Genomic DNA, 27,404 nt, shown 5'->3' on the forward strand with positions numbered 1-27,404 from the left:
ATTAAGAAAAAAAAACTATTCCGTCCAATTTCATTGTGTGCTCAATACTTTCTATAACAAAAGATGAATGTGTTTAAAGCCATTGACTTGCTTATTGTACATTATACAGTATTGAATGTTTAATGTTGTGTTACAAGTGAATGATAATATATGGGGATGTTAGTAAAAAGAGGTCCTTGTAAAAATAGCCAAAAGAACAAAATAATTAGACTTTAGTTTATTATTTTTTGGGGGTTGAACAAAGAATTGACTAGAGTGGGATTCGAACCAACGACCTCCGGATTAACGTGCCGGAGGTCGTTGGTTCAAATCCCACTCTAGTCAATTCTTTGTTCAACCCCAAAAATCATTTACAAATTTACCCAGTCAGTTTCCCTTGTGGTTTATATTGATAACTTTAGTTTATTGACAGGTTTTTGCTGTCACCCAGCTTTGTCTTGGGTTCGTTGAGAGTGTGTGTTTTTTATAAGTCTGCTGCCCATGTGCTCAATATTCTTGGTATGCAGTGACCAATAGAGGGCAGTATTTCATAACTTTCATCATTTCCACTTTTATTTAAAGCCATTATACACTTTTGGTAAACAGTATTTTCCAAGTCCCACACTCATGTATCACAACTTATCTATAAAATAACAAACCTGTGAAAATTTAGGCTCAATCAGTCGTCGGAGTCGGGAGAAAATAACGGGGAAAACCCACTCTTGTTTCCGCGCTTTTCGCTGCGTCATGACATGTGTTTAAAATAAATCCGTAATTCTCACTATCGAGAATTTATATTGTTTTAATGTTTTCTCAAAAAGTAAAGCATTTCATGGAACAATATTTCAAGAGAAGTCTTTCACCATTACCTTCTGTAAACCCTGTAAATTATTTGTAAATCTGTGAACTTTTTTTTTTTTTCTGTACCGAAAGTGTATAATGGCTTTAACAGCATCCTTTGAGATTGCTTATCCCAAAAACTCAATTTGCTTTATATTGAAAGTCTAATCTTTTTGATTTTGCACATAACTCACTTTCTTTTACGCAACTTAAATCATAACTTTTCACCATATTATTGTCTGTATTTTTGTTTAATTAATATACAAATATATATCACTATACACAGTTTTATTTGAGTCACCTCTCCTCAATCAGTGAAGAATTTATTTTATAATTTCAGAATATTTACTAAAAAACTCACCACGCAAGCACATTATTTGTTCATCTTGGGTTGAATTAATTTTGGATCTCACTCTGAAACCCTTTGCCAACTCTTTTAAACTTCAGTTGAAAGTGTCTATAATTCTTGGTAATCTGTTCTCTTTAGGATTTAGCGATTGAATTTCCAAAGTTTATAAATCCAGTGCCAATAAATTATTTTGAGTTACTCAGTTAGACATGCAATTTGACTAATGATTGTGTTTATTTTACAACCATTTCAGACAAGCACGCTAGAGTCGCGCCAAACCAAATAGATTAGGATCGACTTTAAGTCGACCCAAATAATTTTGGGTGAGACAGGCGAACTAAACATAACATTTTAAATCAGCTCGGCTCATGGCCAGATCGACGTCTGAAACCAAGTTGCTCTGAACGACTGCAACAGTTGATCTTTCTACTTCTAGGGCATCCAGTTGCTCCTAACTGTTGCAGACGTCAAACTTTTCATGTACTTAATTATCAATTTGGTTTTGCGTGACTCTGGAGCGACTGTCTGAAAGGGGTGTTAATTAACTTTGGTTTGATCCACTCTAGCGTCCAAATATGACTGCCCCAATTTTTCTTCCTTTCAAGCAGGGCCCAATTTCATAGAGCCGAGTACAGCAAAATGATGCTTACCAGAAAAAGGTTACCAGCCAAACTATCGGTCACAATACAATTTGTGACTGGTATACTGCTCATTTCTGCTAAGCAAACAATTGTTAAGCCTTGTTTTCTGCTTATGCAGCTCCATGAAATTTGGCCCTTGTCAAACTATTTCTTCTTTATGGTTGATTTGTTGATTATTACAATGTCTTTCTGTTTGGATCTCCTTGCATCAATTTGACTAATCTCAATTGGTGACTCTAGTTTTTGTATTAGTCGCTTAAATAGAGGGCGCTGCAACGGAATGACTGGGGCATGTCTACAAATCTGGTTCAAAGGTACAATATGATCCAGATGTTTGTTTGGTACGTATACTTCTTCTACAGTAATTCGGTTAATGTTAACGTCCCGAATTAAGACTAAAATTTTACTTTCTGCAAACAAGAACACTTGATTGAAACTCAAAGATAACTTCAACATATATTATATGATTTTTATTTCAAAATATACTTGTTAATTTAAAGTTTATATTTAACATGACGCTCATGTCAAGCACAACACATTTCAATAACAAAGCAAATGCAAATTATTTATTTCATTTACATTTATAGCTTGAGTTAACATAATACTAGATTATATAATTAATTCAAAGTTAAGTTTTGTTTTCATACTTCAGTTTAACTCAAAAAGGTCACTTGGTTTTTTTTTAAAAGAAACAACATTTTTAAATGAAAAGCTCTGATATTACAATGAATTAGTCCACTAATTGTGTTTGGTGTAAAAAGGAGTAGAAAAAAAAGGGTAGAAAAAGCTAATGCAACAATTCAAACATGCATAGCATTAGAAATGATTACAATACTGACCCATTAAGGTTAAGGTTAGATTTCATTGTTCATGATCTCATATCAGGTCGGCTTCTATAGTGGTTAGAATTCCACACTGTAGGAACCAGTAACCAGTAACCAGAATGCACTCTGGTTTAATGACGGGCGTTAACATTGTTGAACCAGTAACTGGTGGGTACTGGTGCAATGTAATGTATTGATAGCTTTGTTCCATCAATGTTGAACCAGGAACCAGTGACAAGTTGGGCACTGGTGCAATGTAAGGTTTTGTTTGATTCAACACTGTTGAATCAGGAACCAGTACCAAGTTGGGTACTGGTGCATGTAAGGTCTTGACAAGTTTGTATCAACACTGTTGAATCAGGAACCAGTAACAAGTTGGGTACCGGTGCAATGTAAGGTATTGACAAGTTGCGGTATTGTTGAACCAGGAACTAGTAACAAGTTGGGTACCAGTTCATGTCTGTGATACACTAGCTTGTCTTAGTTGAGTACGTTTACCTTTTAAAGTATACAGAAAATGGTCTAACAAGTCGGTAAGTTTCCCTCACAGGTAACAGGCAAAATATGCAGTACTTTGAGGTAATGTAGAACATTTTGCATTATGTTCATCCCATCTATAAATATTCCCTCACGTGAGGCACTAAATAACATGAAATTTCAAACCGATTGTGAAAAAAAAATCATTTTGAATGACCAAATAAACCAGGTTTATGAAATTACTGAAATGGAATGGCGGGAGCACAATTAAAGCCTGGGCCCAATTTCATAGCGCTGCTTTCAGTAAGCAAATTTTCTTTCATGCTAACTGGCAGAGCATTTTTCACAGGTTGGCAAGAAAGTTAGGCGACCATTTTGCGCGTTCACCGTTGATTTATATTGTTATGTTATTTATTTTTTAATACATTAAGCACCGGAAGGTTAGCATGCCTTTTTATGTGCTTAGGTTATCGGCGCTATATGAAATCGAAATTGCACCGTAAGCACAAATCAGCTTTTAAGCAGCTCTATGAAATCGGACCATGATGTGGAACAAGCTGGCATAGAGTATCCATAACATAGAGTTATATATAAGAACTAGAACGCGCACTGGCCTATATACGCGCCCCGGTATGCGAGCAGGCGGCCATTTTCTAAGTTGACAAAACGGCTATCTCACAGCGTGTGTTTGTGCGGCCATTTTGTAAGTTGAACAAACAGCATCGCGTGAGCGTTCAATAAAACAAAACTCAAACGTGTATTTCATATTCAACGCGCGTGCATAATGACGCGCTTGTCATCTTGCGGTCCCGTGGCGTTTGTGCACGAAGCATCACTCGTGCGCCCTCAGTTCTTTTATATAACTCTATGATCCATAAGTAGATGCTGGTACCAGTCTTTGTTGCTCATTGGAGCTTGACTTTATCATTGATGTGCCAGATGCCAAGGATGTATCTTAGACGAATCAAAACGATATCTTTACCCATCTGAATCCAACTCAGTACTGGAACCATCTTAGATCCTACAGCAAAATACATAATAAGAATAATAATAATAATGGCTTCTTATATATAAAGCGCTCAGTGACGCGCAATGTACTTCAACATTTAGTATTTTCCTGCAAGGTGTGTGGGACTACGTGTTAAATTACGAGACCTACTCCTTTCACACAACAGTCAATCTCTCTCATACAAACATTGGTCTAACGTCTTCTGATTATGAATTGCACAAGTCAATCAATTGTGATTCAGTAACTAGACGACAAAACTTAATTTAGTCGTTATGATATCAGTAGTTAGTTTGGAGGGATTCAAACCCACAACCTTGTGATTGCAAGTCCTGCAGTAAACCACTGTACCACTGTTTACTTATGGAGATGCTACCCTCTTTTTGAGTGTATACATCCAGGAATGTTTAACAGCAACTCAATTCTTTGAGCAGTTGCGTGCATTGTCAAACATTTTAGCACCACTTTGGTCCTGCGTACATTACTGCAACACGTCAAAGAAACAAACTCTCGCGCTTTACATGTACCAATATTCATATATACGTGCGAGACTTGCACAGTGTTTAAATGCATGTTGTAAAAAAGCTGTTCAACACTGATACCAACACAACTAAAAGTGTAGAATCGCTTACCATCTATTTCTTGCCAGTTGATTGCTACTTCCGCTATAGGGATCTTCAAAGCCTGAGCTACATACAGCAACTCTACATCAAAAGCCCTGAAAAGTTATTTGAGATAGACAATCAGATTCATCAGATTGTGTGTTGGCCATATAGGTCATATTCCTGCCCTCACAGGTACCCATTTACCCATTGTTTGAGAGAAGCAATTATAGTTAAGTGTCTTGCTCAAGGAAACGAGTGTCACGACCGGGACTCGTAACACACTCTGCTGAACAGAAACACTAGAGTTTTAAGTTCGGTGCTCTTATCCGCTCGGCCACGACACTATTATACACCTTCATTACAGGATTAAAATATATAAAATCTTACCATCTATTGACATGAAGATTGGTGAATAACCTCAATGCAGTTTCTCGAGTCATCAATTTGAAACCACACTGTGTATCTTTGACACCACGTACACATAAGAACCATACAACAAAATGGAAGCCATACATTAGAATCGTTCTGAAGACTGAACGCTGAAAGACAAAAAGGAAAACATACTTAAGTGAATTCAACTGGAATGTCAAAGCTGAGTGGTTAAGAGTGCCGAGCTCGAACTCTGAGCCAAATTTCATAGTGTTGCTCTAGCACAAAAAGCTACTAAGCACAACAAAACTATGCTTACCAGACTAAGGTTACCAGCCAAACTACCATTACTACATTTACCATTTGTGATTGGTATCCTGCTTATTTCTGCTTAGCAGGGAGTTGTTAAGCAATATTTTCTGCTTATGAACTTGGCCCCTGGTGTTTAAGGGGTCTGTAGCTTTACTTATCACTCCTTTGTCTTCAATAAAGGATTATGGTGCACTATTATCATTCTAGAGAATCTTAAAGAAAAGTTCAGGAATTCTATGGTAATCTATTGACCCATTTCACCTGACGTCATCAGCAGAAAAATCATAAATGCGCCATACTGGTGGGCAATTTCACTGTGCGTTTTTATATATAACTCTATGCTGCGTGTTATGCAGTAAAGTGTGCATTTCAGGCGAGCGGCGTTAATACACGTAAACCTAACTGCCCACCAACATGGTGAGCGTGGCATTGGTCGCCGCGTGTGATGCGCGTGCAAGGGGTCAATTCTGCAAGTAATCTTTGAAATGTTGCTTTGAGATTTCCAGATGGAACATTAAAACTTTCATCAACTTCAGACAAATTAAGTTCTACTTTTTGAGTTCTAAATGGGTACTCACCTGTGCGACCGAATCATCTTGCATATGAGCTCTAGATCCACAAACCACAGCCATGTTATCCTGAATAAACAAATAACATCACACCCCTTAGATATCTGCCTCAACAGTTGACTCCTTAATTGTTCAAAGAGTTTTTCCCAACCCTCCCTTTATGTCTCATTCCCATCCGTATTCATTTCAAAGTGAAAAACAATGAGGCAGTCAGGCCTCGTACTTCACGGAGGCAACAAAGGTGATTGCCTCCATGCCCCCTGGTGTTTGCCTTGATACCCTTGAAATGTTCCTGTAGAAATTTACAATTTCCTCTTAGTGTGCCCTTTACCAAGGAAAAAAATGCCTTGGTGCCCTTGCCCTTTCAAAAAACAAAGCACACAGGCCTGCAAACCCATCTGTATGCTCTCTTTTCAAAAGTGAAAAAAAAACTATTAGAACATTAAAATATCAATCAATCAAACGTAATTTGTATAGCGCCTAAATCAAAAGTTTGCTCAAAGGCGCTGAGGCACAGAAGAAATAAAAAGTCATTGATGGTATGCCTCCTGAAACAAGTGGGCTTTCAGAAGTGCCTTGAATGTGTTGAGTGATGTTGTGTCCCTGATGTGATTGGGAAGTTTATACCTGTTTTGAGGAATAAACAAACAAAAAGCCATCTTCATCAGCAGTATCTGTATACGCTTAATTAATTACATTTTACATCCGTACCTTTTTAGGTTCAATTCCAAGTAGACTTTTCTCCAACTTTTGAAGGTCGGCAAATTTTGAGGCTCCATCTGCATCAGCAAAGAGACACTTGGATCCCCTCGCACTGAGCATGCCCAGTCGCACTGCACCACCCTTGCCACGATTCTTGGCTAATGTTAAAACTCGTATCCGGTCTGTACTGTGCTTCATAGAGTACTCTAATGCAACCTGTATTTAGAATAAATGTGAAGAGAAATGTGGAGAGAGCGGATTTATCTCTCATCCATTTCCATTTGAGAGTCATGTTACTTATACCGGGCAACTTGGACGGATTATTTTCACTGCACTCAACTCTAATAATAAAAATAAACGTTTTTTATATCACACTTTGAAGGGCTACTCAAAGCATTTCCAATATTATTACCCCTGGTCACTGGGCTGTTTAATTTATTCCTTGAACCATCTCAACTCCCTGGGGAGTATACAGCCTGTGCTACAACAGTGTGTTACTAAGTTTAATCAATCACAGAAATGATCTCTGCCCTCAAAGGTACCCATTTACCCCTGGGTGGAGAGAAGCAATTATAGTCTTTCTGAAGTGTCATGACTGGGACTTGAACGCACACTCTGTTGAACAGAAACACCAGAGCTTGAGTTCGGTGCTCTTATCCGCTTAGCCAGGACACCTTACAAGTAAACACCTCAGTTCTACAAGAGATATTTCAACCAGAATTCTACAACCCCAGACAAATGAAATCTGAAAATTATTCTTTGAGATGGCCCAAGTTTTCTTGCCTGTAATTTGCCTCATTTGGATTTGGCATGACTCTAAGCTACTCGTTGTCTTCTTATTATCATTCTTTGAATTCAAGATTCAAATGTTTGTTCTGTTTCTTACCTTGGTAGTGGCATCTTTACTTCCATCATCAACAACAATAATTTCATAGGTAAGCGACTTGTTCTGCTTCTGTAAACAATAAAAAGAGGTTGTTTTATCGTGCTGATTTTAATTTAAATATATAGTTTAATAGATGTTAAATTTGCATCGGGGGATAAAGAATATTCATTTTGGTTTTTACCCATACACCGATGTGTGTTAGCACTGTATACTCAGTACTTACCCTAGTTCTGTGAAGAAAAATATATAGTTCTTACATATAATGAATATTTCAATATCAAAGATACAAATAAAACAGGTTCATTCTAAATATAAACACAAAAATATGACTTGTGTCCTCACTGCTTTACGTCCAGTTGTCATAAAATCCTACATAAATTAAATATCATTGACTTCAGTTTTAAACAGGTTGACACATCAAATAAAGTTCTAGATTTTATTTAATTGTTTTCGTTTTGCTGATGGAGCGAGATCAGACGCATAATCATTGTTAATCAAAGTACAGCTTAACACATACCTGTCTGGATTCCAAATACTCTATTGCTTCATCTAACATCACAGGTACTGTAAATAAACAACAATAACATCACAACAACAAGAAATCAAAGCTTGAAACCAGTAAATAAGAGCATGGTCCTATGCCCTAAGAGTCGAGCTGAAAAACGTTCAATCATTTCACAGGGATAGTGATCATCTTTACAGATCAGGCGTCAATTTCAAACACATCCAACCACCAAATAAACTGTACAAGGTTATTGTCTTGTTTAAAAAAGTGAGAGTACATAATTGTATTAGCTTGTGGTAACAATAACATCATCAACTTTGGTGCTAAGGTTTGAGTGATTACAAAACTTATCAAATGTTATGTTCGGAATTTGTTTTTACATTCATTTATCACTTTATTTCCATTGGGGCAAATGAAATAAGCACCAGTGATTTGCGAGGTCTTTAAATACTTTTGTCTTGGCTTTGACCGTTCAGAAATACTTATTTTACAATCACTGTATCTTTTAAGTGCAGCCTTCAAATGATTGAAGATGTACGCACTGCGTGTGTGCGCATGGGTTGTGCGCATATTGTGTCAGGTGCCGTTAGAATTATGTACAGGTGCGAGTAAAAACCTGGAGATGAGATTACTTCAGCCGGGGGTCTCTTAATCTCAGCAGGATCAACAGGGAAGTTGTTCCACCAGTCCTGCATTTCACATTGAAAATATGTATTTAGGTTCTGATAGCGAACAATTCAGTCTTTTTCTTTTACAAACTTACACCTCAATTCCTCATTATAGGATGGCACAATAACAGACAGATCCAACGAGGCCTCATCTGCTAGACTTGGGAAAGGAAGTTTCTCTTTTGTTGACGGATCAGTGAAGTATTTCTCGCTTTCATATCGTTGCATATCTGGCTCTCTCATTGTTGTCACAAAAATGAATGTCACACCCTGTAGTTTATTATGGAACAAATGAAAGCAAATGCAATTACATCAGGCAATGTATGCTGTGTTTATTAATTGCAAGGGCACACCAAATGAAGGCGAAGGCAGTTTTCTGCCCACTTGAGAGAGAGTGAGACTAATAAAACTAAAATTAAGAGTCAGTACTACTAGACTACTGTAGCCCCCAAGTCAATTGAATTGTACTACTTCTATCTGTACTAGTATCAGTATCACATTCAGTATCATACTGCTGTGCTGTGTAGTGTATTGAATGTTGAATGTGTGTTTTAAACACAGTGACCAACCAGGGGTAGGTGTGCATCAGTTGGGTGGACCATAGATGAATCATAGAGCAAGGGTGGACATGTGTAAATAATTGACTAAGTAAGATAAGAGGAGCTCTACATTATTGTAGTGTACTCTACTAACTACTATTGACATTAAAAAGTATTGTCTAGTAATAGTATAATTGAGTATTGTATTGTTACTTAATAATATTGTTTTTAATATTAAAAACATTACAAACAATTATATTGAATAATGGATGGATGTGTAAAATTGGGCGGTCCAAAACCGTGTAAGAAACATACCTTCCCTGTAAAATCAAGACTTTTCATTTGACAACAGGTATAAGCAATGAATTACTTACCAAAACCACTAATAAGATGGCTCCTAAAACCAGGAACTGAAGTAAGATCAACAAATTTAGGTCCATTTTTCCTTCCACGTCCCGTTTTCTGTAAGAACAGAAATATAGACTGGTTGCACAGATCTTCGGTCCTTTTAGCATTTGAAATGTATCATTGACGCCAAGGCACCAGACGTTGTTGCATCAGAAATCGCCCTCATGTGAGGAGGAATACCGGGTTGGTGAGGGTCGACCGTATCTTGAGTTAGAGACTATGTTGCTGCGCTTTTGAACATGTATATAGGGGCGTTATCAACATTTTAGTCTCATCTCAAGACAAGAATTCTACATCCATGGTGTAATTATTGTTATCGTTGCATCAGAAATATCTACCACTAAATGCATATAGCGCCCTCAAGTGAGAATAAACTACGGATGGGTGGGTGCAGCAGCCGTGGCCGTGTCTTGTAAAAAATACTAAGCTGCAACGCTTTTGAACATAATTATCGGGGCGTCACCAACATATTAGTCTCGTCTCAAGACAACACTTAGTAGTGGTTGCAGTATATCAGAAATCGACCACTAAATGTATATAGCGCCCTCATAGAAGAACTAACAACGCTGGTGGGTGCAGCCGCGGTTGCCGTGTTTTGAGCTGCAGACTACGCTGCCACTCTTTTAAACATGTGTATGGGGGCTTCATCAACAATTTAGTCTCGTCTCAAGACACGTTTCGGCAGTGTTACAGTACAAAACCCCTCACTGCGATGTAAAAACAAAATGCGGCCGGGAATCAAAAGGGACAACACAAAAGAAGTTGAAATACACTAAATGGTTTGAAATAATCAAAAGTAGGCTTGGTATTCTTTTTTTTTCCAAGAAGGTTTAGATAGTTTTAAATTATTTTGATCGTTGCGTCAGAAATTGACCACTAAATGTATATAGCGCCCTCATAAAAGAACGAACAGTGCCGGTGGGCGCAGCCGCTGTCGCCGTGTTTTGAGTAGCAGACTACGATGCAACTCTTTTGAAAAGGTGTATAGGGGCTTCATCAACATTTTAGTCTTGTCTCAAGACAGCGATTGGTAGTGCTTGCAGTATATCAGAAATCGACCACTAAATGTATATAGCGCCTCCATAGGAGAACGAACAACGGGTGGTGGGCGCAGCTGCTGTCACCGTGTTTTGAGTAGAAGACTACGCTGCAACTCTTTTCAACGTGTGTATAGGGGCTTCATCAACTGTTTAGTCTCGTCTCAAGACACGTTTCGGCAGTGTTACAGTACAAAACCCCTCACTGCGGTGTAAAAACAAAATGCAGCCGGGAATCAAGAGGGACAACACAAAAGAAGTTGAAATACACTAAATGGTTCGAAATAGACTTGGTATAAGTTTTGTTTAAAGAAGGTTTCGATAGTTTTAAACTATTTTTATCGTTGCATCAGAAATCTACCACTAAATGTATACAGCGCCCTCATACAAGAACGAACAATGCCGGTTGGTGCAGCCGCTGTCGTCGTGTTTTGAGTAGCAGACTACGATGCAACTCTTTTGAACATGTGCATAGGGGCTTCATCAACATTTTAGTCTTGTCTCAAGACAGCAATTGATAGTGGTTGCAGTATATCAGAAATCGACCACTAAATGTATATAGCGCCCTCACAGGAAAATGAACAACGGGTGGGTGGGCGCAGCCGCTGTTGCCGTGTTTTGAGTAGCAGACTACGCTGCAACTCCTTTGAATATGTGTATAGGGGCTTCATCAACATTTTAGTCTCGTCTCAAGACACAAATTGAGAGTTATAACAGTACAAAACCCCTCACTTTGGTGTAAAAACAAAATGCGGCCGTAAATCAAGAGGGACAACACAAAAGAAGTTGAAATACACTAAATGGTTTGAAATATTCAAAAGTAGACTTAGTATGAGTTATGTGTCAAGAAGGTTTCGATAGTTTTAAGTTGAAAAGTGTAGCCTATACAGCGAGTAATTACTTTTAACGTTGCATCATCGACCACTGGAGAAACCTCAGCCATATTATCATAGACCGAGGACACCACTCGAAATAGAAGAAGACCGCTAAATGTTTTCAGCGCCCCATGTATGAAAAGCATGTGGGTGTGGGTGTTGGTGTGGGTGCGGCTGGGGACAAGATGGGCGACACAAAAGAAGTTGAAATTCACTAATAAAAATGGTTGATTCAAAAATAGACTTGGTATGAGTTATGTTTTAAGGAGGTTTACGATCCTTTTAATTTGCGAAAAGGCATATTCTGTGTGTAATTATTAACGTCGCATCAGAAATCGACCACTAAATGTATATGGCGCTCTCATGTAAAAAGGAGCAACGGGAGGGTGTGGCCGTGAACACGAAGGGTGACGCAACAGAAGTTTAAAATACACTAATAATAATGGTTTGATTCAAAAGTAGACTTGGTATGAATTATGTTTTAAGAGTTTTTGATCCTTTGCGAAAAGGTGTAACTGACGCCAGTGATCAGATGTATCTTCTGCAAATATCAGTCGGCAGCAAGAAAAGCATCCTTGTGTGGAAACATCACAACATGATCACACCAACTTTTTGTAGGTGATTCTCATGCACATAAAAAGAACTTCAACTATGGGGAACATTTTTGGAGGAACCCGTATTCCTGCAGCAAAATTACCAGAAAAGTTGTTTCATTCTGTAAAATATAAAGTCTGTACATAATTGTGTACACGGTTTTGGCTGAAATAACAAATGTACCTACATGTACTTTATTATGTGTAGGTGTTTGGGCAAAATGCAGTTAATTTGTAATTACCCTAATTAGCATATTAATATTTGCATTTACGGAAAGTCTGTAAAATAAAATTGCAAACTGCAAACTTTCACTTTACGGAGCCTGTAAATTTATGGATATTTCTAATAGTGTATGTGATGGGAGTGACATGGTTATGACATAATTATTTTTACCCAAAAGGTGGTATTTTACCCTTAAAATGTCAGATTTAGGTGGTTTCTGCCCTGACCACATGCCCGACCGGGCTAAAGATTGCTGTGTATTCATTGCTCATGAGGACACAAGCACAGCAATTTTTTTCAAAATTGGAAGACATGAGGTAAAAAAGTGCATTGGTCTGATCATGGAAGAACCTCCATGGTCTGACATCTTCTTCTTATTGTGTCCACACACTAGATGTTGTGTTTCAGCCAGAGCTGAACACAGTTCCTTGCAATGTCATTGTACTATGCAAGGTCCTCAGTTTTGCATTCTTGTTCCATATTGTTGGGGCTCTGCCTTACATAAGCGGGTCACGTCTTCAGTTCAGAGTCATTCCACTTTTGAGAAATACTTTGCACCAGCCAGTTTTATTCTGAGTCTGTTAATTCAACCCAACCCGGGAGTCTGTTTATTCAACCCAACCCGAGTCAGCATCAGGTGAATGACCAATATTCCCATATTCCCAAGTGGAAGTTAGTTTGCAAATAAATTACAGTTTTTCTAGAATAGTTGCAATAGACGTAGACCAAGATGGTTCTAATACTTATATAACTCGAGGCACGAACATGTTTATTTTCAAGAACAAGCTGAGCTCTAGTAAAATGAAGAGGAAACTCTTATTCACTTGTTTTGCTCTTGTCCTGCTTCTCTATTTTTGGACAGCAGTCTACCTCCATGATTGTTTCAAGGATAGAAGACAAACTTTTACATCATCCAAAACACTGAAGCTTCTTTTGTTTGTTTGGCAAAACAGACTTTATGTGTAAAGTAACTAACCTTATTCTATTAATTTAAAATAACTGAAGAACTATTACTACATGCACATTTTGACGATATGAGTAACGATAATTTGTCTCATTTCTACCCATCATAATTGGGATTTCTTCTTTCAAGACCAGCTCAAACTGTTATAGTTCCTAGCAATCGTTGTGATTTTTTTCAGTTCTCTCAGAGTGTGAAAGGTTGACAATAAATTGTTATCCCCAGGATAAAAAAAACAATCAACCCCAGGCACAGGTAGGGACTCGAACACGCGGGTCTCCCCCGTGCCAAGGTATGAACGACTGAGCTGGCCAGGGTAGGGAACCATCGGAATTCGACCACTAAATGTTTATACAGCGCCCTCATTGTGAGAAGGATTTGCGATTGTGGGGAGATCGGGGGGGGGGGGGGCTTGATATGTTTTCACATGGAGGAAGGAATATTCCTCCATGGTTTTCAAGAGGTTTGCATTTTACTAAAAAATCAAACCAGCTAATTTCTCAATTTCTTTCGTTTTATAATGCATGGGGACACCAAGGATTTTACTTGCTTATCTTTGTAAATGTTCTCTCAGAATTCAATAATCGTTAGGATATTGATCAAAATTCACAAGTTGGAGTTGGGTAAAAAACTATTTTTGATTGGATACAAGGAGTGACGTAAGCTATTGGCTCCTCCCCCTTAGTTCATGTATAACCACTAGTCACTGTACGTACGAAGAACGTGTGTGTTGTGTATCTCAAGGTAGTACACGTGACATAGGCCGAACGTTGTTGTTGTCTGATGTGTGCCGCGCATACATTATCGTTTTGTGCAGGTTTGATGCTAATAAACCTGCCACACTGTTTATTCGTAGCTAGCTGCCCCCACTGGATGCGAACAGTTTGACGATAAATTATCACATTTTTGACACGAAACTTGCACAGATACGAATGAAACCTGGGAGAGGAGAGAGGACTTTTTCAGAATTGTTAGTCATAACAGAAGGAGTGAGAACCTGTATGTTATGCTGTGGAAATTGTGACTGAAAAGTGAGATCGGTGAAGTGTCGTCTGCGCTGCGCCAGTGTTTGTGTTGACTGTGTACGGTAGCAAGCTGTTGAATGGCAACATCACCCTACCGTGTATCGAGGCGATGAGACCGCCGAGTGTTTGACTGAAAGAGACGGCCGGGATGCGGTCACAGTTGCACCGCCGAAGAGACTGGGTGGCACCGCCAGTTTCTAGCGACGGTAAGGACAAACATAAAACAATGACTCTGAATAATTTAGCGAGAAATCGTAGAAGAATGTGCAGAATGTCTTCCAGTGTAGCCATAGTTTGCCATTTAACGCTGTTTTTGGCGTTGTTTGGTTTTGCATCCGCACAAACATCTGATTTAGTTTTTACAATAAATGAAGAGCAGCCACCGGGAGTTCTTGTGGGAGAAATACCAACTGAGTCTGGCTTTACGTACACATTCAGTGACCCTCCTGTGGAGTTTGAACTTAATAGAAACAATGGAGAAATAAGAACTTCTCAAATAATAGACCGAGAACAACTCCGAAATGATGTATTTGATCTTTTGGTGCTAGCTACTTCAAATTCAAGAACTAACCCCATCGAGGTGCGAATTATTGTCGCTGATTTGAATGATAACTCACCAGCTTTTCCTGAACCAACTGATCGTATATCATTCTCTGAGAATGGACGCATTGGAACTCAAGTAATTCTTGAATCTGCTACTGATCCAGACAAAGCATCCAATGGAAATATTGTGCGGTATTCCATTTCCGATGGAAATTCAGAAAATGCTTTTCGCTTAGTGGTTATTCCAGGACCCGACGGCTTGCCCATTTACATTCATCTCGAGACAACATTTTCACTAGATTACGAGAGTCAAGATTTTTATCAGCTCACAATAAGTGCAAGAGATGACGGCTCACCATCAAGATCAGGAGTTCTCCATTTGAACATTTCTGTCTTGGATATGAATGATAATCCACCTATCTTTGACCAAAGTGAATTCATCATTAGCATCAATGAGAGTACACCAGCTGGAACTAGACTGCTTGATGTTCATGCCACTGATGGGGACTCTGGTATCAATGGTGTAGTGGAATATTTCATTGATGAAGATACTTCCAAATTTGATGTTGAACCAGAATCAGGGACGATCATTCTTCAGGAGAAGTTGGACTACGTCAGCAGTGATCCGTACCAGGTGACTGTAAAAGCTCGCGATAAGGGTTCACCAACATTGTATGGACGGGCCTTTCTCTCTGTGTTTGTCATTGATGAAAATGATCACGATCCACAGATCTCTTTTGGGTTTTACTCGGATACTGGAAACTTTGCAACAGTTACAGAAGGAGCAGCAATGGGCTCAATTGTTGCTTTGGTTACAGTTACTGATGGCGATCAAGGTGAAAATGGGGAAGTAAGTCTGCAGATATTGAGCGGAAATGAACTTCAACATTTCATCTTGGAACCTCTGACCCTACTTGTTCCTGGTTTTAGCCAAGCAAATATCTTCAAATTACTTGTAGCCAGTGATGTTGATCGTGAGAATGTTGCACAGTACAATCTTACCCTCGTAGCACACGATAATGGTTCTCCACGACGGGAGACGACGGACAGCCTTATAATTCATGTCGTTGATACAAATGACCATCCCCCAGAATTCCAAGCAACCGATTATCATGCTGTCTTGAGTGAGGGTGAACCTATTGGCAGCTTTGTTGAAAGCTTGACGGCTACCGATGCTGACTCCGGCCTCAATGCAGTCATCGTTTACTCTATCTCAGCTGGAAATGATTTGCAATGGTTTGAGATTGACTCTGAAACAGGACTAGTCACAACTAAGGCACAACTAGATCGTGAAGTTGCTTCAGTAATTGAACTGAACGTCACTGCTATCGACCAAGGAGTTCAGCCTATGTCTTCAAGCACCACACTAACTGTAACAATACTTGATGAAAATGATGAAGCACCAGTTTTTACCAATCTTCCGTACACTACATCTGTTCCTGAGAATATAATTGGAAGATTTGAGGTTATTTCTGTGTTGGCAGTTGATGGTGACCAAGGAACTAATGGACTTGTTCGCTATGCATTTGCAGCAGACGTTGAACACCAGTACCCTGGAATATTTTCAATTGATGCAGTCTCTGGCACCATTTTCACAGAAATGGCATTAAACCATGAAGACATATCCGAATATGACCTGATTGTTCGAGCCTTTGATGCTGGAGAGACACCACAAGAATCACTTGCAAATATTCACGTTGACGTCGGAGATGAAAACGACAATGTTCCAGTTTTTTATCCCCAAACCTATTTGGTGACTATTCAAGAAAACGAGCCAGAAAATACCTTCGTTGAGCGTGTAACTGCATCAGACTCTGACAGCGGTAACTATGGGACTTTAACTTATTCCATTATCAGTGGAAATGCAGCTGGGAAGTTTCAAATAGATGGCAGTACTGGTGAAGTAACAACAACTTCAGGTTTGGACAGGGAAGAAGAATCTTCTTACACTCTTGTCATCTCAGCAGTTGATGGTGGTGGTCAAGCCGCAGAAATTAACAGTGAAGTCTACATCTCTGTTGGTGATATTCAGGACAACCCTCCCACCTTTGATGAATCTCGATATGAGTTTGAAATACTCGAAAGTGCTGTTTCAAATGCATTGGTTGGTCAAGTCACAGCATCTTCCCAGGACTTAAATGCTCAGATAACATACACCATTTTTTCAGGTGACCCAAACGGCCAGTTTGAAATAAATGACATGAATGGCGAAATTCGTACAAGCAGAGATCTTGACCGGGAAACTACATCATCTTTTGAGTTGATAATTTACGCTAGTGGGAGAAACTTGTTTGGACGAACCACTGTAGATGTTATCATACTTGATGTCAACGATAACTCCCCTCAATTCCTCAGATCAATGGACTCTACCGATGTGGTAGAAAACTGGGAAGTTGGTCGACATTTCTATCATGCAGAAGCCACTGATGCAGACAGCTTTCCAAATGGGATTGTCGTTTACGATATCTTCACCAATCCGGACGACACATTTGGAATTAATCGTACGACTGGATGGTTGTTTTTAACTAGAGACTTACAAGGCTCAACTCAAGATAACTACTTTGTCCAGATTCGTGCATCAGATCTAGGCACCCCAAGAATGACTGCATTACTTGATCTGATTATCACAGTACGAGATGTTAACAACCACTCTCCAGAGTTTGCAGCCCAGCGCTTCCAGGCGTCCATCAGTGAAACAACAGAAGTAAACTTCAGATTTGTTGATTTGGAAGCCACGGACCGTGATCAAGGAACAAATGGTTTGATAACTTACAGTATCACTACTGGGAACAATGGAGACGCTTTTGGTATTTTTCCTGATGGCCAAGTTTATGTGAAGAACTTTTTGGATCGTGAAAGTATCAGTGACTATATTCTGAATGTGGAGGCAAGAGATGGCGGTATTCCTTCACGTACAGCATCTACCGAGTTACTTGTGGAAATTCTGGATGAAAATGACAATCGACCGTTCTTTGATAATTCAAGCTACATCTTTAATCTTCAGGAAGGTTCCGCCATTGATACCGTCGTTGGAACCATCTTTGCCACTGACAGGGACTTGGGAGATAATGCTGAACTTTCATATTCTTTTGTGGAGAACCAGACACAGTTTTCATTAAACCCAATAACAGGCATCATCAAAAACTTGGTTGTGTTCGACCGTGAGGTTCTGCAAGCTGAAACTGGTCAATCTTACTTCACCTTTGATGCAGTGGTGAGGGATAAGGGTGTTGTGCCGTTCCAAGATCGTTCCTCCATTACTATAGTCATCAGCGACATCAATGACAATTCTCCAGTATTTTCTCGTTCATCCTACCAAGCCACAATTTCTGAGTTAGCTGAGAATGGAACCCATGTATTGCGTGTAACAGCGAGTGATTCGGACGATGGTGACAACTCTTACATTGTGTACAGCATCATGGAAGGGAATGAGGAGAAGAAGTTCCACATTGGTAGAACCAGCGGACAGATCACCCTTATTGGCCTACTGGACAGAGAAACAACTTCTGAGTACATGTTAACCATCAAAGCTCAAGATGCTGGTACTATCCCTATGAGTAAGATGATAGGCGTCACGATTGAAGTCTTGGATGAGAACGACCACATGCCAATATTCACTCAATCCGTGTTAGAATTGGAAGTCACTGAGTGTCTTGCTATTGGAGAGCCCATTACGATGGTATCAGCCACAGATGTTGATATTGGAGAAAATGGACTGATTTCTTACAGCATCACAGATGGAGATATACAGAACACCTTTCGTGTTAATCCTGATACTGGTGACATTACTCTGTCTAAACTTCTTGATCATGAGACGAAATCCAGCTACACTCTCAACGTCACAGCAAGAGACTCTGGTTTCCCACCACAGACGTCTGTGACTTCCATTATTGTTCATGTGCGGGATTGCAACGATAACTCACCTGTCTTTCCTCAACATTCGGTTGTTAAATGGATTGATGAAGAAATCATATTGAACACTCTTGTAGCAATTGTTACAGCATCAGACCCTGACTCTGGTATCAATGGAGACATAAGATACTCGATAGAGAGTCAGGAACCAGACGGAGAACATTTTGTTATCAATCGTGAAAATGGCCGTATCGTAACAAATGCCCGCATTGACTATGAGTATCTGAAAGCACACAGTGGTGTCTTTAAAATCATTGTGAAAGCCACAGACCAGGCATTACCCCGTGAGAGTCGTCGTTCTGCTACATCTGAAGTTGTTATCTTTGTGAGAGACATTAACGATAATTCCCCCGTCTTCCAGACCCACAATGCAGTAGTGTTGTCACGTGATGCAACAGTAGGAAGCCAAGTTACCACGGTTACTGCCACTGATCCTGATGATGGTGACAACGGAGATATAACTTACACTTTGATCAATCGTAGCGTGCCATTTGAAATTAACTCTGAAACTGGAGAAGTTGAACTGACTCGAAACATTGAAGCCTCAACACTTTCTTACACCCTTCTTGTGAATGCTGAGGATGGTGGACAGATTCCTGGAAGAACATCTTCAGAAATCACTATTTTAATAGTTGATGATACAAACAATGGACCAACATTTGGCGTGACTTCGTATACCAGTAGTATTTCAGAAAACACTGCAATTGGTACCGAAGTTGTAACCATTACTGCTGGTTACCCTGACAATGCTAACGCAGATATAGAATATTACATAACTTCAGTCATTGGCGGTGATGTACCGAGAGAAGGGGATTTCCAGATGATGACAACTACCGGAGTCATCTCTAATGGTGTTGTGTTAGATCGAGAACTACTTAATACTGATTCTCTATACCAGGTGACTGTCTATGCTGTTGATCGAAGCTCTACAACACCAAGAACTGCTAGTACTCAGGTTAGTCAAAATATTTTACTTTGCTAATCCGTTTAACTAACCATCTGTTTTTCCTTGTTAAGCCTAGTTCCTACTTTATGCAAATGCAATACAAATGTTGCCTTCAACATGAATAACTCACAACATTTGAGCTGTCCTCATCTTTTGCGAAACATTCGCTGCCAAAACAGCCCTATGATGGCATATTTGCTTCGCGTTTGCAGGAATTATGAACCTGGCTTTATTCTAACTTTGACACACCTTGGGTCGAATCCGCGTGAAAGTTTACAGAACCAACGCTTTCATCAGCAAAGCAAAACTTCTTTGTGCCTAATCCACAAGAATGTTTTCACAAATTTACATTTTAAAATAATTTGTTTACAACTAACACCAGCATCAACTTCACTGCCTTAAATGATACGTGATTTATTTTGACCAAAAACATCAAAACCAGTGCATTTAACAATACTAGTCATAATTATTGGTTTACTCAAATATTGCTAAATCAACAACCTTCCCCTTTAACTTAAGATCATTCAGTCAATCATAGTGGAAGACTTTACAAACTGAATAGAATTTATTTCTAAATATAATAGTAACAAAACCTAATGTGGGCGGGCATTCTATAAAGGCTGACTTAGTTTTGAATGAAATGCGTGCTTGTAAAAACTAGCAACTTTTATTTGAATGTGGGTCAGAAATGTTGGATAAAATTTTGATGGTGGTCATAGAACCCAACTAGGATGATGGTGTCTTTGTGTTGAATAGTTTATCTCGGTTATTCACCTTGATGTAGCGTGCAAGAGGTTATTGATGATGCTTTCCAGGTGTATTTAGAATAAAACGCTGTCTGCCTTCGTTGAACTTTTTATTTGTTCATACCTAGTCAACAACACTTTACTGACACATTGTGGAAAACAGCTATATCATGGTGGGATTTACTGTTTCATTGAGCTATGAAAACCCAGAATTTAGACTTGACCCAGCTTTTACAACCTCCATATTGTTATTGTACACAATCAACAACCATAAGATGACAAAGCAAATTCCCAAAAGCACCCAAAACATTTTACCGTTTATCAATCAATCATAGGTATCCTGACAGTCTTTTAATTTCAGTCATAGCTAACTCAGTAAAATCTGAAAACGTTTACATTTTCACTTTCAAAGAGGAAACATTTCAAAATGATTTTTCTAGTTTGATATTCCATTTAAAATATGTCATTATCAGAAAAATATTTTAATTGAGTCAGACATTCAGTTAGCATTGTATGCACAGGTACATGGCATTATGATGGCATGTCACTGTTGCAAATGAGTTGAAAATCAAATATCACGCTGCAACAATGTCTACCACCCTGTGTAGTAATGGGCACTGGTCCCTATTCAAACTGTGTCGGCTCCAAATTTAGAAAAGAAAGCTTTAATCCTGAAGTCTTACGTATGAGTAACTTCACAATACTCAACTCGGCAACAAATGTCAACACAATCCTACGCAGAGCGGACTATACAACAACCACCATATGCAAATGAGCAATGTGATCAATGCATTGCGTATTGTTAGAGGGATCATAGATCTATACAGATGGCGTAGTGTAGTAAAGTGTACAGGATGCTCCATACAGTAGCAGAAAAGTATATTGATTTTTTCACCTCACTTGTGTCAGGGTGACAAAGAGAATTTTCTGTAGTTTACCAGGTAGTGGTAGTCCAAGTCAAAAGTTCATTAGAATCAGCATTTAATATTTATCATGTTGGCTGCCAGTTTTATTTATCATTTTAGAATGAAACGGCACAATACGGGTCATTAAAGTTATCAATTGTTTTTTATCTTTAATGATTGATATGACCATTTTCCTCCAGGGGGTTGTGCATATATTTGGTTTTATAGTTTGTATTTTAAAGAAAACTAAAAGAAAAGTTGAACTTTAAACACAATTGCCACAAAGTGAGCCATTTTTAATGTAACAACAGTCATCCCTCCCTGATCGTTATCAACACATTTATGGCCAATTAGGATATTTTGTGAAATAAAAAATGATTTGTGTTTAAAGGTGATAAAACACTACATTAAAGAGATAACTAAACCCACAGGAAAACAAACTGGGGCACACTAACAAGCAGTTTTGTCTATCAGTTTGTTCAAACTAAAGATTGCATAGAAACCTTCAAGTGGTTGACACATGTAACCCTATTTGGTGTCTGGTGTAAAGAATAAAAATATTAAACACAATGTTGTTCTGGCGCAGTGCTATTAGAGTCTGGGGTGCTATTCATTCTCATGGAGCTCACAGTTTCGCATTTTAACAAATTATAGGATCATGGGGTCATGCTGGTGACATGTGGTCTTAGGCTAAAGGTCAAACAGTCAAAAAAGGCTCTGAATGAGTGAATGAAACACACAGACAAATTATTGTATGTGTTTATTTTTCATACTCATGTATGTTGATATTAAAGACAACTATGGAATGTGTCAGTGTATTAGAATTGTTGCTTCGGCACATGAACATTTAAAAGTCATGATTCTTTTGTCAAAATGGGAGATAAATTATTTAGAATGACTTCATGTATTCACAGCAGTTGTTTTTAATAAGTCATGGAAAAACACAAGTTATTTTACCACTTGTTGTAAATATAAACAATGTGTCAAGGTATTGAAAGGACCAAACTGTCATAAATTCTATCCTGGTTAGGGCGAATGTAAATGTATCCTCACCTAGAATAGAAGGAGATTGAAGGGTTCCTGTGTATGTCAATTTGCTTTTCAGACACTTTGTCTGCAATGCATTTGTTCCCAGTACTATCATAAATCTGTCTAAAATCAATGATCTAAGAGTAACAGACTGCAAATCTACACATTACATGCACGTTAAAGGATTCAAAGGGTTTTAAAACAAAGGCTTCTATTTTATGATTGGCAAATCGTTTATTTTGAATTTGGTTGCAGCTTTTCAAAGAACGATTTTAATCTAAATACATTATAGATGACGCAGTTTTGATACGTGAGTGACCGATTCCTTCAAAATCCTCTTTCCTTACCTAGGTGTCATGCAACATCAAGTTGCTTAGAGATCAGTTTGGTAGGCCTGCCCCGGTGATATGCACTTGTTATTGTGACCCTCTGGCCCTAGTCCTTCAGAATCCTTCACTGTGGATTTTGAAGGATTCAGGACTGGATGAGGTTTTCTTTGTTACATGTTGCTAATCTAAAAATTGTATGGTCTGGACGCAGCACATCTTGCAGCAACTTACTAAATAGTGATTGAAAATTACATCACAATGTGTTTCTTAAAAGGTTTTAGAGCCCACACACCCTCTCTTTTAAATAGTTACTTCAAATTTGTCAAGCCTTACTTAACACCCTGAAAGGGATCAAGAAGAATACACTATCAAACCCACCATTATTTTCATCCTATGAGAAGTGTCGAGAAGAATTAAAGAGCACTATGAAATCCTAGACATCTCACTGCAACTTTGCAGGCAAGTCTTTGTTATTTGGTAATATCGGCTCAGTGATAAAGTAGCTTGGTGTTGTGACCTGTTCCAGCCGGGAGTCCCTTGGATTCATTCTCATTGATTTCACCCTGGAATAGTCACCAATGGTGAACCAAGCGCCAAATCTCTCATTACCTTGAAAGATCCTTTCTTTAATTCCTCTTGGTTTTCAAAAACTTGTTGCCTGAATCTATTATGTCAGGAAAGGCTTGTGTTGGTGTGTAAAATGTGCAATGGAAAAAGGGTCATTTTGGTGCCGCTGCAAGTGAAAACAAACTTTTGTGTTGTTGCAAACTGAACTCAGTTTTGTGTTGTAGTTTTTGCTAGTTGAAATTTTGCCATATCAATCAATTTGACGATTGACCTAATATTTTGTTGAAACTGCCTATTCACAACATGTTGATATTCATTTGGTCAAACATGTAGGCCTATAATTAACCAGTTGCAGCATCATGTACCTTTAATCAAGATTTGTCTACTACTCTATTTAATCAAGATCTGAGCAATCCAGGAAGTCATTGGGGAAATTATGTGCAAAAAGGAAATCAGAATTACAGCAAGCACTATTACTTGATATGGGTTGAGTCCAAAACTTGCTTTATTACCAAGGCTCAAGTTTACATGCGGGGGATTTTCTTAAATCATTCACAGCTGGTTTTCCTATCTAAAACCAGACTTCTGGAAAGTCAAACTGATCTCCATCCATTCTTTATTAAACATTTCCATTTAATAACTTTTCAATCCTAAGAATAGAAATAATGTCCTTGAATTTTCATCAGTCATTATCCTGGGTGGGTAGTTCATAAACTTGGACTTTAAAAATAAGGTGTTTAATTCAATCAAATAAATTGATTCATATTAGTCAATATGTGAAATCAATTTGACCACTTAACTTTATGGAATGCATGTTTTTTTTTCTTTCAAGTAAGTGTGCAATAATAAGGTGTAATTTTTATCTGTTCAAAGTCATTCAAAATTGTAGAGGTGCAAGATGAAACAAATTGAAGAACCATCAACAAGATTTGTTAATATTTTCCTGAATACACTGGTTTCTGTTATATGTGACTTTGTAGTGAAAATAATGCAACGCATAAGCACCAATTCCTGGTGAAAGTATCATTATGGTTTTAACCTTAAACCATAGAGTAAGGACAGACTTACTCTATGCTTAAACCAATGAATGTGTGTTAGCATTGTATACTGGACTGTAGACTTTCCTGAGCTCTGTGGTGAACAAAAAATCACAAGCATTTTACTCTGCTGATGAAAGTGTTTCCCAGCAGTTCAAATTTCCCAAGCTGTGATGTTTTGTGTGTGTGTAGTTTGTAACAATACCTTGTTCTTGACACAGAGTATACAAACCATTGAGAAGAATGTATCCCGATATTGACTGGACCTAACCTACCCAGTTTGTATCCTCTACCAGTTGGTTTACCTAGGCTACTATAGGCTACCTCGTGCACAGCGGTAGTGTTACCGCTATTTGCATGAAAATAGTCCAGTTGTTACAGACAAACTCAAAGGTGGCTTGGGTAGACTGTTATATCAACAAGAAACGAGTGTAGATAACTTCAGAAGCACAGAATGTATCCATGATGTAGCATCGGGAGTGTGTTAAGTAATGAATAATGTGGACTGTAGAGTTGCAAATTGTGAAGATGTCAAACACAAGACAAATTACTGATTGCTCATAGTCAAACTGCACACTTAACAAACAACAGGATCCCCTGCGTGGCTGAAAACAACTTGCCAACCCTCTCACTGGTATCTCAGCTAATTTACAAACTCAAGAATGCACCATGGAGTAGGTCCCAAGACTCTGGGTGATTCAACAAACACCTAATTGGGGTTGGTCAACTCCCACCTTTTTATTATACAACAGGGAACGACTCTCAAGATTTGTCCATTCAATTCCCAAAACAGATATGGAAATCGGGTTAATTTTCTGGAGTTCTTTTTGTGGTAGGTTCCACCATCTGGTATACATCCCAAGGTCTTGAGTCTAGGATTAAGACAGGCTGGAGTAGTCTCATAAAGTGTTGGTTTATACTAGCAATGAGCTCCTTACATAATGACAATCTTTATCCTATCCCATGAAGAAATCTACCCACACAAGGTGTTATCTGAGCTGGGGATATTTGTTGGCAATTGAGAAACGGGTACAAGATAATTCTTCAATTATTGGTGGGTGGGCCAGTTCGTCACTTTGATATCAGCAACTTTCCCAAATACAGGCCCAACTGTTTTCAAACATGGTAGAGATGTTTTTCAATATTTTACTGCCAAGGTCGCCGAAAAATGTCAAATGTTCACATTCACAAAAACATTTTGATAGTTTGCATCCAGAATCTTGAAAGTAAGTTTTGTTTCTGGAGTTGTTCAGATGTGTTTACAAGCTAGCGTTGTTTTTTGTGGTTCCAATATCAAAACATAATTGTGTTTATCCAAAACACTTGTGTTTTTCCCATCATGAAGTATCTACACGATACTTGCACATTTAAAGTTTACATCAATATCTCTATATGGTTCTAATAAATGTCTGGCATTGTTGAAAGCTCTGGCACCACCCATTCTAACATGTAAGGTTTAATATTTCTTCAGTCTGAACATAACACGCTTGGAGATTCATGTATGTGCTTAGCAGGTCATTGTGTTGAGATGAAGGGTACCTGAAAGTTGTTTGTAAAATCAGTCAGAACTACTTGTGACGGGTTAAAGGGTGGGTTTTGTGATTGAAGTGATGCACACCTGTGTTTGCTGGCTCTTGTACATTCTAAATTGTTGTGGTTGAGGAAAATGAAAATCTGAAACACTCAAGGACTGTTAAGTTTCCTTAGTCTAGAATATTCAAATGCTGTTGGCATATTGAGTTGGGATCATTAGGCCTTAATGGTCAACTCAGGCCTGCTGCCAATTTCATGAAACGCTAGGATTAATCCCTATCTCGAGTTAGGGCGAGTAACCCTTCCTAACTTAAAGGATGCGTTCAATGCTTCCTAACGACAACGTCACAGAACTAAATTAGTCCTAGAAGATTAATCCTAAGTTAGGAAGAAATTGGTGTAATCGACGGCTGATACTTTACAAACCCAACATGTTCATTGATTTTGAAAACTGTTGACCTAATGGGTAAAAGAGTGAGTAACCAAAACCTCTGTTGGGACAAGCAATTGCAACTATGAGTACAATTGCTATTCCATTACACACCATCCAATAACCAGAGACCTGATGGGGGCTCCCCAGTGTAGCAATGGATCCAATAATGCATATTGTTTGTCTTTGGAATTTAAGATGCAGTATTATTGCACCTTCTGCAGGCTGTTTGTTCATAATTACCACGGTCAGAAGACCAGAACATATCAAGATTCGTTTAACCCTGGCCCAGTTTGAAATGTAACCTTGCTATTTCAGGCATTCTCGTTATTTTAAGATGGTTGGATAAGATTCGTTTAGGATAAGCAGTTTCACCCCAAGAGTTCTAAGAAATTTGTTTTATTTCCTACTAATTTTGGCTTTACTTACTTTGCAAAAATTGCCGATATACTTTGAGACATATACGTCTTAAAAGTTTTGATTTACTTTTTTAGTAAATTAAGCCGAGAACATCAACAAGTTTAGCCTTGTCTGAGATAACTAAAACAGAAAAACCACCGACGGCAATTCATACACAGCTGGTTCTGATTCCTCAGTTACATTCTGACCTTCATAAGAGTCGACATAAGACAACAAATAACCCATGGGGTAAAGATTGGAAAGTTGGATCAGATTTTGACAAAAATAGTAAATGAGCTTCATGTAGTTTGAATTCAAAATACCTTGGAACAATTAGCCAGGAAAGATTAACGATTACACAATTAAAAGGTACTTAAATGCCGACATTAATAAGGCTATTCAATTTCCCCAAAATCCATTTACTTCTAAACCAAATCTGTCAAGGTTTTTAAAGAAACAGATGCTTTTAAATTGGATGTAATAAGCTGTGAAATTTGTCTCAATGCAAAAGGAGAACAAAAATACCAACAACTTAAACCTAGACATTTGTGATGTCAGTGATGAATAAATGTTTAAGGTTGTCGTGAGCATTGGGACTATAATTAGAACCTCTCTTCAGACACTATTGAGAATAG

At 38.4% G+C, this 27,404-nt stretch overlaps 2 protein-coding genes across 3 annotated transcripts in view; one reads left to right on the forward strand and one right to left on the reverse strand.

The window, feature by feature from the left end:
• Nucleotides 1-2,198: 2,198 nt before the first annotated feature.
• Nucleotides 2,199-9,763, reverse strand: LOC139936667 (dolichyl-phosphate beta-glucosyltransferase-like). Of its 2 annotated transcripts, XM_071931536.1 has the most exons (10): nucleotides 9,646-9,763; nucleotides 8,828-9,002; nucleotides 8,077-8,123; nucleotides 7,560-7,628; nucleotides 6,683-6,889; nucleotides 5,981-6,040; nucleotides 5,109-5,260; nucleotides 4,749-4,834; nucleotides 3,981-4,131; nucleotides 2,199-3,679 (listed from the first exon to the last, which is right to left on the reverse strand). In XM_071931536.1, the coding sequence occupies exons 1-9, from the start codon at nucleotides 9,709-9,711 to the stop codon at nucleotides 4,016-4,018; spliced, it is 978 nt and encodes a 325-aa protein (XP_071787637.1). In that variant the 5' UTR covers nucleotides 9,712-9,763; the 3' UTR covers nucleotides 2,199-3,679; nucleotides 3,981-4,015. The 2 variants fall into 2 exon arrangements, with proteins under 2 accessions (XP_071787637.1, XP_071787636.1); XM_071931535.1 differs by having other exon boundaries at nucleotides 2,199-4,131.
• Nucleotides 9,764-14,227: 4,464 nt separating this feature from the next.
• LOC139936653 (protocadherin Fat 4-like) overlaps nucleotides 14,228-27,404 on the forward strand; it is a 69,965-nt gene continuing 56,788 nt past the window's right edge. Inside the window, exon 1 of the mRNA XM_071931512.1 lies at nucleotides 14,228-19,803. Within this exon, the coding sequence (XP_071787613.1) occupies nucleotides 14,542-19,803 (5,262 nt within the window). The 5' untranslated portion in view covers nucleotides 14,228-14,541. The remainder of the gene's footprint in view (nucleotides 19,804-27,404) is intronic.

Source organism: Asterias amurensis, chromosome 4 (assembly GCF_032118995.1).
Source record: "Asterias amurensis chromosome 4, ASM3211899v1".
Classification (NCBI taxonomy): Eukaryota; Metazoa; Echinodermata; class Asteroidea; order Forcipulatida; family Asteriidae; genus Asterias; species Asterias amurensis.